General features: G+C 37.2%; 1 protein-coding gene across 2 annotated transcripts in view; it reads right to left on the bottom strand.

The window, feature by feature from the left end:
* Window positions 1–443: 443 nt before the first annotated feature.
* The window catches only part of med25 (mediator complex subunit 25), a 287263-nt gene continuing 275388 nt past the window's right edge, over window positions 444–12318 (bottom strand). The window contains exons 18-21 of one of the 2 annotated variants that reach the window (XM_028813612.2): window positions 7856–7930; window positions 7548–7745; window positions 7267–7387; window positions 444–2758 (exon numbers count right to left, since the gene is read on the bottom strand). In XM_028813612.2, the coding sequence (XP_028669445.1) occupies window positions 2652–2758; window positions 7267–7387; window positions 7548–7745; window positions 7856–7930 (501 nt within the window). In that variant the 3' untranslated portion in view covers window positions 444–2651. The remainder of the gene's footprint in view (window positions 2759–7266; window positions 7388–7547; window positions 7746–7855; window positions 7931–12318) is intronic. The other variant, XM_028813613.2, reaches the window with a different exon arrangement.

The raw sequence follows: 12318 nt of genomic DNA, 5'->3' as shown, positions 1-12318 counted from the left end.
CTCTTGAAGGAAAAGCTTATGAATAAATGTTATATTTCATCTGTACCACAGAGCTAAGTGAATTATTTAATTTAGATTACGAATTTTAAAGTCACAGTGTTGCTCAAATCTCTATCGGATGTTCAGAAATGTTGCCCATTGAACGAGATTAACTACAGAATTGTCTTGGACTATTCAGCTCAAACATTTACATCAAAGACAAGTTAACAAAAAAAGAATCACAACATTCTGTGGACTTCCTCAAGAGATATTTCGGTGTTTGACAATAAATATACTGAAAAAAAATAAGTGAGCCATTTGTCTTACTGCTTGCAGAATGTCCAAAGGGAGAGAAAAACAAGATGATAAATTCATCAGCTGATTTTCAGCACTGAAAATAAAAGTGTATAAAACAGAGCTGAGCAATGATTTTTTTACCACAACAAAAAAGGTGACAACTGAGATCATTTACTGCACAACTTGATTTATTCTTCAAAAACATGACCTAAACAGATTGAAATGTGCTTATGGGTTTATTTTTCCAAGTTAATTTTTTTCATGAAAAACTTTACAGTATACACATAAGTTATACAGTTATTATTCATACATGTTTGGAAATGGAACCATCCAATTTTGTATTCTGATTGTTTAAAAGGTAATAAATAGAAATGTATTCATAACTTAATTTTAGCACACTTTAAGGAAAACAAGTTCATGCCAACAAGTTTATAAATGTAATTACTTCAGGGATCTTTGGGAAATGTATTCTTTAAACTAACATCTTTAGATTATTTTGTTTTTTTCAGCATTATTTTCATTTGATTAAAACAGTAACAGCTTTAAGACCAATGTAAATGTCTTGGATATAGCTAAATGTATACAGCTAGACAGATATAACAATAATTGTTTCTCTAAATACACATATGCAACAAAACACAGTGCAGTGAAGTCTTGGGATTTTGATACTGGTAGCACCACGACAGATTCACACAGTTCAATGCAGCCTTCAGCTGAATCTTCTCAAAAGCTGCATACTTTTGGATTTACTTACAGAAACAGAGTAGGCCGGGCTATCATGAGGGGGTGAGACAGTTTTGGGTGTTCTTAGGTACAGAGTTACGGGGAAGTAGAGTGAGAATTCCTCAGTGATGCAGAAAAGTGGGTCAAGTCTTAGTGGCACTATGTTGGGGAGGGGCATGGTGATCTCCATCTTCCACAGCGGCCTCTACTGCTGGCAATGAAAACAACCACTGCACACATTCTCATTCATACTCTCCCAGGTGGCCAAGATACAGTGAATTCAAATGTGAGACCCCATTGCAAGCAAACAATTAAATTATTGAGCAAAAGTTAGTGTAGGAGATATGGAACAGAAACATATATGTGAAAATGAAATAACCATATAAGCATCTACATTTATACCTTCAAATTCACTTAAATGTATTATTGATATCTGTATCGCCACCTATTGGAGGAGACACAGAGTAATTTCAGGGGTTATGCCAGTTAAATTGATTGAGTCAATCAGCCCCTCTCCTCCCCCAGCTGCTGTAGGCAACTGATGCTGTGAACAGCATACTGATCAAAAGAGATGAGAATAAGCAAGAGAATAAAAAGAAGGGCAAGAGGAAGTAAATGCAGCTACCGGAAAATCAAGACAGCCTAAAGGAGGATGAGGAGGAGTGAGCAAAGAGGCAAAGTGGAGCCCTTCCTATTGACTAATGAGCTGCTGCGACTGATTAATTGAAACACCACTGCAACCAGCCCTACTAAGGAGACCTGCTTTAATTAGCAGGAGCAAACTTGGGAAAAGGACATTTTTTTGTCTGTCAGAATTAGCAGTTGTTCTGTTTGTGTATATCTGTTTTCTTTAAGATAATATTACATATATTTATACATATAAGTGAAAATTACAGGACGTGCTCAGTGTGAGATACTGTTAGTTGAGATTTAATACTTTAAAATATTTATTTTACAATAAGAAAACAGAGAGGATGAGACTCAGTATGAAGCAAAATTCTGCAAGTCATTAACTACTTACACTTTAGGCTTTCAGCCATGTCAGCCTGTGACCATAATTTTATTTTGTAAGTTGTTACTGACCCCAGTTATTCAGAGGAATGCATGCCCATGTGTTTGCATACATTTCCATCATGCCTGTGTTTCATGACATCATTAATCTGCACTTGAATTCAGCTTTTGGAGTGCCATGTTTGACAATAACAACTATAATTTGCAATTTGACCCTGAAAGTCATCAATATAGTGCTTTGCTAATTTGAAAGTCCTCCTCCTTGCCTTCTCATGCTCCCTTTACATACCTGTTCAGTAAAGCATATGCAAATAAACTCATCACTAAGAGAGCAGTGGAGGCTGTTAAGGGTGAAAAAATTTGTTATACTCACTTCCCTATATTAAAAGAGAATGAAACAAAAAAGGAGCACAAAGCTCAATGACTGAATCAATGTTCCAATTATATTTTAAAGGAAAAAAGTAACATTTTTCTAACTCCTCTTAAATGAAATATCTCCATGACTTCTTCAGAAAAGTAAAAGAGAAAGAAACAAAATGAACACCCCACTTATGGGCCTTTTTCCACTGAAAGTTCAAAGTTCACGTGACTGTAAGCCACCACTGGGTTGAATGTCAAGTTAGCAGTGACAAAAAAGTTTCTTAAATGAGGTCCATCAATATGTCATCTTCCATCACGCTTGGCACCGTCTGAAGGCCAGGTGGCTGTGGGACACTGCCTCTGGAACCTGGAGCCAACAGCATCTGACCTGCAGAGATGAAAGCACAGGTATAGATGGAGAAACAAATATTTAATGGAATTACACACCTTCTAAGGATAAGCTTGCAACACAACTCTAGACAAGATGTGTAAAGTACCCTATGAGCCAAACTACTATTTGGAATGTGTTTAAATTGTTCAAGGCGCTAGTGACAAAAATATTAGTGAAAATGAATTTAACTAACAAGCTGTTCAGAAATGAGTTGTCAGATGCATCACTAGAGTCATTTTTAAATTCTAATCTAACTGGCTTAACTGAATTCAGATTCTACAGTTGTGCAGAAACATAACCAGAAATTCCCAAATCTCCAAGGCATTAAAGTTAAACCATTAGTAAAAACAACTCTTAAAAACAGAGGTGGGTAACCACAGTTAAAATAAGAGACCCAAGCCCAGTCATGTGGCTAAAGGTCTAGTGGCTGCATAAAACAGACAAGTGGGTGCATCCTCTCATTATATAAATCTGCTTGTGTTTTCAAGCACTCTATTGGAGAAATGAAGAGGAAAAGAAAACATTTTCTAAATACACTTAAACATACACAGTAAAATACAGCATTTTTTGTCTTTGAGGTTTTTAATCCATTTAACACGACAACATCATTAATTCTTCTGTTCAATGAAATATGTATTATGACAGTGACTGCCAATTTCTAATAAATAAAGTCCCTCTTTTTGAAAAAGGCCACAAATGTAACCAGAAAATGAATAATACAACAAGACCTGTGACAAGATATAACACTTAATCTAACACATACTGTATGATAATGATGATTGGTCATGGTATAATTTTAACAACAGTTGACAAAGTAAGCATATGCATTTGTATGCTTTTAGCAGGATTAACTGTTCATCAGGCAAAATATATTGGAAAAATATTCTGATAAATCAGTAAATGCACATAGATGCAAGTCAATTAAAAAAAGGAAAATAAACAAGTCCAGAGTTTAAACTGAAGCCTGTGCACAGAAGTTACCTTTAACTGATATAGATTTAACATTGAACGTGATTTAAAACTTTTTTGTGCTGACAATAAGCTAATTAAAACGTTTCATTTTTACCAAAATTGAGCCTTTTAAGTCTTTCGAATGCAGATAAAACATCTATGGTACAGTAACAAAATAGAAAATATTTCAAAATGAAAATCTATCCATTTATACTATTTTTGCTGCATCACATTTTGTTAGCATGTAGTCTGGAGCCCACAGTGCCACTTAACAAAGCAGCTTGCTTCAGTTGTTCACTGTCTCCATTCAATTTTTGGGTGCTTATCTGTAACCTTGGCATTAGTTTTGTTCCCATGTATAAAAACAGATGTAACAACAAAAACTATTTCCTTCATATTCCACAACGAATAGGTCACTGCTGATTCATTTTTTAAATCTTCTATAGCTTCAAAGTGCAATATAATACATTTACTTGAACAGTTCACCCAAAATTAACAATTTCATGGTCATTTAATAGTATACATCGTCTTGAGGTTAGAAATAATAAAAAGCAAATAATATGGAACTGGGCAAAACTTTGTTGTGCTTTATTTATGCTCATTTCATTTTCAGGTCATGTCTGTGAATATTTAGGACAATTAAAGATTCCTGGAACTGAAAATCATTTCAGAGTATTTTCTTGAACATGAGGTGTTAAATGTGAGGATCCTTAGGCATTACTGCTGTGACAAAATGAAAAGGGAAAAAAGAAAGAAAAATTGCAACCAAAGGGGGGGGGGGGGGGGGGGGGGGGGGGGGGGGGGGGGGGTCTCTAAATTTACATGTAAACCAATCTATAAAATAGTTCAAATATGTCAGAAATGAATACCAAATCACAGCAGAATGATGACTTACTGGTTCAGAGTGGGACTGCAGACAAGGGTCATCAGTATTTGGTACAAGATTTCAGCAAAAAATATACAGTAAGTAGCTATGCATTATTATTATTATTATTGAAAAACTACATTATTTAGTGACTTATAAAACAAACTGCAATACATACAAGAATGGTTAGAAGTGTACTCATCAAAAGCAACTGAGAACAAGATAAAAAACGAGCAAGAAAGTGTAGCACTACTACTGTATAATTATGCCTGTAACTAGACTAAGATAAAAAATCAGTATCCTAAACTGTGTCAGTACAACAGCAGCGATCCTGTAGAAGAAACATTAAGAAGTTCCAAAATACTAATGAAAAGGTGTGTTTTCAAAAGACGCCTAAACATGAGTAAAGTGGGTGCAGTTCAAATAGCCAAAGGAAGATCATTCCACGGCTTTGGAGCAAAAATAGAGAAACATTGCCCAGTCTTGGCAAGTCTAGCAAGAGGAGGAACATTTAGCAGACAGGCAGAGACACTTGAAGATACATATGGAGAGACCAAAGACTGGCAATACTGAGGAGAAATATTCAAAGAACTATAAGTCAAGACAAGAGTTTTGAACTGGACGCCTGCAGCAACAAGAAGCCAGTGAAGAGACTGAAACAGATGCATAGAAGGGAGTGAAAAGAGGGACAGAGAACACCAATCGAGCAGCTCCATTCTGGAAGAGCTGGAGTGATCAGTTGAAGGAAACACCAACAGGAGAGAGTTACAATAGTCCACCTGAGAGTGAACCAGTGCCTGAACAAATTTTGAGAGGCATAATTAGTGAGGAGGGGTTGAATCATATTATGAAGAAGGAAATGGCATGATTGGGTCATTACTGAAATATATTCAAAGAATGAAAGTGAGGAGTCCAGAGTCATGTCGAGATTCCTGACAATGATTGATGCAAAAAGGGTGACATCTTCATGTGCAATGCTTACAGACAATTCTGAGGAAGGATAATCAGAAGGAAAGTACAGGATATACAGTATGACCTTGAAAGCTTAAGTTCTAGATAATGAGCACTCATCCATAATGAGATGGCAGAGACCGCTGGAGATCTGGGCTGAAATCTGTGGGTTGTAAGAGGGAAATGAGAGGAAGATCTGTGCACAAATGTGACTCAGAGGATGGAGTCCTTAACAGTTTTTTTTGGATGTTAGTGACTTTAGAAGTGAAGAACACAAAATCATTTGGAAAATATAGGAGAGATGGATAATGGTTTTGGAGCAGCAAGAGGAATTGAGAGAGCATTATGGCATGGAGTCACACAGGTGTTGAGCGGTTTCTTGTTCCAAGTCCAGTGTCCCATTTTGCAACTAGTTTTCCATGGAGGATGTAGAATAAATTACAGTCAGGATCAAAATATTTACAGCATGTGCTCTGTCATATCACATAAGAATTCATTGGAATGGCAGCTGTGAGTTAACCAGGCATTGTCCTGATGGAAAATAGCAACAGGCAAACCTGTAACAAAAAGGTCATATGGTGGTTTATATTATCTCATCAATAAAGATGAATTGATTCCATAATCTGATATTATACCACATCAGAATGTTGTCTACATTATACCTTTAATGACACTGAGTGCTCATTGGCAGACATCATAATGGATGCTGTTAAGAGAGTCCCACCTCTGCCAGTTATCAACCCACGTTCAAAGTGTTACATGAAGGGTGGCATATCCCTGGCCTTTCTAATTATTTCCCAGTCATTACTTGTTCCTCTGATATGAGAAATCCCTGAAACCATCATCAACAGCAAAATCACAATGTTACTTCTGTATGACCTACTGTACATGTGAGCTTGCGCAGGCTCACTCAGTTGTTCATATGAATGATACTCTAATTATTGTGGCATCCCCTGTTGTTCTGTAGTTGAAGCAAAAACTCAGTGGCAGTCATGGACATAAGCATACAGCACCTGGTCATGTTGATATCTCATCACAGTATGCCAGTTTTCATGTAAACTAAAGTACTGGGTGAAACTATTTTTTCCACATTCAAAGGAATAATCAATTTAAAAAAGTCATAAAACAATAAGATTTGCTGGAAGTTGAATGCAGAGATTAAAAAACACCATACACTGAACAAGATTCCAACAGATACAGTTGGATAGAATTTAGGTTTTGGCAGACAGTGTAAAGAAATTATTAAAACGGCTAAAAGAATGCAGGCTTACTTAGATTGCTGAGCGGAGAGTAAGTCCAGAGAGGCTATACTTAAGTTACAGACAGCAGGTGGGAGATCTGCATACAGTTTGATCTCAAAATTAATAAAAGGACAAATTATGAATAGGAGGATATATGAGAAAAGTCTTTATAATTTTAAACAAGTACAGCCTGTATAAATATTATTATAACCAATCATTTTTATGAAAAAGAAAGAATTAACTTAAACAAGAAGAAATGTGTTTGTTTGCCAGTTTTGTGCAAATAAAAAAAAGTTTATTATGTACCAACAGGAATTAAATACTTTGCACTTTCTTCCTGTTCCTGATTAGTTCAAAATGGATCTTACTAATTGAAGATCCTCATACTGAGGAATATAGTAACTACTGAAATAATCAGTGAAATGCTCATTTGGTATTCAGTTCTGGATATGGGATCATTCTATAAAAAAGGGCTACCAAAGGTACACTGAGAATACCTGACAAGGTTGGTCTCCATTGCTGCTGAATAGCCTGTTGGTTAGTTTGAGGATGCACCATCTGTTGGCCCAAAGCCTGATGTGATATCATAGTTCCTTGCATATGAGGGACACCAACCTGCTAAGTAGGATGAAAAAAAATAATGAATGTTGTTTAAGAAAAAAAAACAACATGTAATGCTTAAAATGAGAAATTAGTGAATTTATACAAAGCTGACAGAGAAAGAACAACAGAAACACTAAAACAGCAAAAAAGGTGAAACCAAACTGATAACACTTACTGGCTGTTGTTGGCTCAGGAGAAGACTACGGAGCTGTGGATTAGCTCCTGGATTCTGTGGTCTAAGAAGTGGACCCTGCTGATTGGGTGGAGGCTGCGTTCCAGCTGTAGGTGGGGCCCCTGTTTGCTGCTGAGTGACAGCAGCCACAGCTGCTTGTTGCTGCTGGGCTCTTAATTGTATCTGCTGCTGTTGCTGCATCTGTAATTCCCAGAAATTCAACACAAGTAAGTTAAATGAGTCAGCATGGTCTAATATTTAATTAAGGCTAGTTATCTTACTCTGGAGGGAGAATTAATGCAGATACTTACCAAGCTCTGCTGTCTTTGCTGTTCATCCATGATTGAGACCTGTGAGATCCCCCCAGTCACTGACTGTCCTGGAAGCTAGGAATAAACAGAAGAATCTAACATGAGTAGAATAGGAACATCTGTCTCCGTTCAAAATGGACCAAATACTGCAAATAACTAATTGATTATAATTATACATGCAAACTGGAAGACCTAAACCATACAACATTGTGGCAAAGCCCAATATTTAAGATCCATGTCTTCTGATAGAAAGTCCTATTGACAGTGTTCATTTCAGCGAAAAGAACTTTAGGACAATTCAGAGAAAGGAGAGTAATGGGGATTGTGGAAGAGAGGTGAATAAGAGAGTGCAGGCAGGGTGCAATGGGTGGAAAACAGTGTCAGGAGTGATTTGTGACAGACGGGTATCAGCAAAAGTGAAAAGGAAGGTCTACAGGACGGTAGTGAGACCAGCTATGTTATATGGGTTGGAGACAGTGGCACTGACCAGAAAGCAGGAAGACAAAGCTGGAGGTAGCAGAGTTAAAGATGCTAAGATTTGCACTGGGTGTGACGAGGATGGATAGGATTAGAAATGAGTACATTAGAGGGTCAGCTCATGTTGGACGGATGGGAGACAAAGTCAGAGAGGCGAGACTGCGTTGGTTTGGACATGTACAGAGGAGAAATGCTGAATATATTGGGAGAAGGATGCTAAGGATACAGCTGCCATGCAAGAGAAAAAGAGGAAGGCCTAAGAGAAGGTTTATGGATGTGGTGGAGAGGACATGCAGGTGATGGGTGTAACAGAACAAGATGCAGAGGACAGAAAGATATAGAAGAAGATGATTTGCTGTGGTGACCCCTAACGGGAGCAGCCGAAAGAAGAAGAAGAATTCATTTCCTCAATTTAAATACTTAATTCTAAAATGTTATTTATTTAAAAAGTTTTGTACAGATCCTCTAAGTGAAAATTAGATTTTTTCCAATTGTAGATAATATATAACATCAGTTATCCACTGACTTAAAAGCGGTGAGTTATGATTCTACCAGTTACGCAAGATAAGTCTTCGTGCCAATACTGAACAATCAGAAAATAGTAATAAGCCTCAAAAGAAAGTCTGCTTCATGGTTTATGATGCAGAAACTGATAATCATGTGCAGCAATAAACTAAAGAACTACATTAACCTGAGATTGTGTTGATATAGTGGAGGGCTTACTATGTGCAACATATTAAAAATACACCTGCATATATTAAAAATAAATAAATAAACAAATAAATAAGAACACAAAGTGCACTGGTATGGCATTAACACTGGAGCTATACAGAAGTGCAACTTCTCTCCAAAAGCAGATCATGCTAATTAATGATGGACTCCGATGCTCACGGACCTACTTAAACTGAATCACCAAAGTCACTGGCAGCATTGTTTTTTGCATACGAAGGAAGGAAATTCAGAATTAAACCAAGGTACAAATAATTAATCTATCTCAGGATCCTTAGGCAGCAAGACAGTCTACATAGCTATTTCTTTATTTAAATTGACCTTGCAATAAAAAAATATTCCTAAATACAGTGCCCTCCATAATGTTTGGGACAAGGACACATTTTTTTTTTATTTATCCCTAAGGGTCCACAGTTTAAAATTACAAATCAAACAATTCAGAGGTGATTAAAGTGCATGTTTTGACTTTAATATAAGGGTGTTTGCATACATTTTTGTCACACTGTATATGAAACTATAACTTAAAAAATTAAACATAGGTTTTATATGATATTTCATTAATTTTTTCCAATTAAGAAGAAGACGACGACGACATTCAGCAGTATTGGTGTCCATTATTTGAGCCTACATTTTTCACTTTTAGGAGGAAGATAGCTTTAAGCACTCAACATCAAAAGTAAAATAATCAGTATACAGTCTATATATATATAATAAGACAATCCACAAGTTTATCCAAGCTGTGGCTTACAAGAATAGCTGCTATTAAAGGTGATGTCACTTTATGTAAGTTTTAGTCATTGGGTATGTCAGACTTGCCAAATTCAGTTGCTGATCTCACAGCTGGACAATATTAATTTACAGAAAATCGCTGGACATGTCAAATTTAGTGACTGCATCTTAAATTTCCACCACAGTTGTGCACATAACAGTGTGCAATAACACACTGCCTGATGGAGCTGGCTCTGTTCTGAGAATTCAGCCTCAATCTTGGACCTTTTTTCCCTCTTATTCTGTCATTGTACAAAAAACATGAGACATCAGAAAGAAAAGCTTTTCTTCTGTTTGTTAAGTTCAAAACACCCCCGTTGCTTATTCCTCATCACTGCATTATATGTATTGTACTTCCAGATGAGCACTCATTGACTGTCCGCTCTAATGCACACAGAGCCCACCACTATGACTTATGACAAAATCATACCTTTTGATTATGCTAGGGTGAGACATAGACTAGTTGTTGTGGGTCGCTTGGCATGTCATATTACACTACTGTATTGACTGGGGTGCATCGCTGACTCCCTCCATTTCACTAAGATTATGTAAATGAAGTCCATGAGTAAAAATTGATGGAAAAGTCACAAAATGTGAAGTGGCCTTAAAAGGATGTCTCAAATAGATATGGGAGGCAGACATGGAAAGAGAAGAGGTGCAAGAGCAGGAAACATCTTTCTATAGAATGTACCACCAACACAGAGCAGAGCTGGTGGACATAGTAAAATCCTATCAATAACTGGAAAACGCACAAAGGCACTAATTACAGCAGTAAAAAAACAAGCGTTCAGCACCAGAGTAAAATAGATGTGTGCCATAACTGACAAGACTCAAGCCAAATGTGTAAAGAAGCCCCTGAGAAAACCCGGTTCCCAGTAGCAGGCCATAAGAGGCAAGCCGAAAAAGCATATGTCAAAAGCATACAACCAAATGTGGCAGGGACTGCACATTTTCAAGTCCAAACAGGAGGAACCAAAAAAAGAGTAGAGGAAGATAGCAGAAGGAAAGTTCTGTGGGATTTCTAGATCTAGACAGGTAAGCAAGTCATAGTTATAGTAGTGATAAATAAGGAGCAGAAAACAACAGTGGTAAAAGAAGTGACAGTAACATCTGAAAGGAGGAATATCACATGTAGGAGAAACAGCCGGGACTGAAATAGGAGCTACAAAGAATGTACAAGATCAAAACCAAGGTAATCCCTTTGGTGACAGAAATATTTAGGGCTGTGACCCCCTAAAAGCGGGAAGAGTGACTACAATAAATCCCAGGAATATCATCATCAGTCTCAATCCAGAAAAGTGCAATATGAGGAGGTAGCAAAATTTCTTGGCCATATCGTCTGTTAACAGACCAGTGCCTGATGAAGATATCACCTCACAAATACATATACTAAAAATGTTAAATATAAAAATAAATATCTGTCTAATATTATCACTTGAGAAAATCTGAATTCAAGAATTGTTTTTCTTTTTTCTTAATACACTTCTGTAATTTTTTCATATTTTCTTGTTTGAAGAGAACTCTGATCATTTCAAATTACTTTTTAAAATGTTACACCACCTTGAATATCAAGGGTTAAATTTGTATATTGGATGTTCTCAATTTATAATTGCTGTAAATGAAAGGATGATGATTCTTAACCTTTAGTGTTGTACTCATGTATCCATTCAATTTCTATTTTCCTAGTAAGAGTCACAATAGCAATATGCTGAGCTGGGCTGACAAGGACTCCCTAATGCAAGTCCTGGGTCTTCCTCAGTGGCCCATGCCTTGTTTTCTGTCCTGAGGAAGGGTCCAAGACCATATCCTAATTACAGTAATCCCTCGCTATATCGCGCTTCGCCTTTCGCGGCTTCACTCCATTGCGGATTTTATATGTAAGCATATTTAAATATATATCGCGGATTTTTCGCTGCTTCGCGGGTTTCTGCGGACAATGGGTCTTTTAATTTCTTGTACATGCTTCCTCAGTTGGTTTGCCCAGTTGATTTCATACAAGGGACGCTATTGGCAGATGGCTGAGAAGCTACCCAGCTTACTTTTCTCTGTCTCTTGCGCTGACTTTCTCTGATCCTGACGTAGGGGGATTGAGCAGGGGGGCTGTTCGCACACCTAGACGATACGGACGCTCATCTAAAAATGCTGAAAGATTATCTTCACGTTGCTATCTTTTGTGCAGCTTCCTGAAAAGACATGCTGCACGGTGCTTTGCATACTTAAAAGCACGAAGGGCACGTATTGATTTTTTTATCTGTCTCTCTCTATCTTTCTCTCTCTCTCTCTCTCTCTCTGCTCCTGACGGAGGGGGTGTGAGCTGCCGCCTTCAACAGCTTTGTGCCGCGGGCTTCGCATACTTAAAAGCCAAACAGTCCTATTGATTTGTTTGCTCCTTTGAAGAGGAAGATATGTTTGCATTCTTTTAATTGTGAGACTGAACTGTCATCTCTGTCTTGTCATGGAGCACAGTTTAAACTTTTGAAAAAGAGACA

Source organism: Erpetoichthys calabaricus, chromosome 11, assembly GCF_900747795.2.
Source record: "Erpetoichthys calabaricus chromosome 11, fErpCal1.3, whole genome shotgun sequence".
In the NCBI taxonomy this organism is placed as follows: domain Eukaryota; kingdom Metazoa; phylum Chordata; class Cladistia; order Polypteriformes; family Polypteridae; genus Erpetoichthys; species Erpetoichthys calabaricus.
The sequence above is the reverse complement of the archived record's forward strand: the minus strand, read 5'-3'. Positions and strand labels throughout refer to the sequence as shown.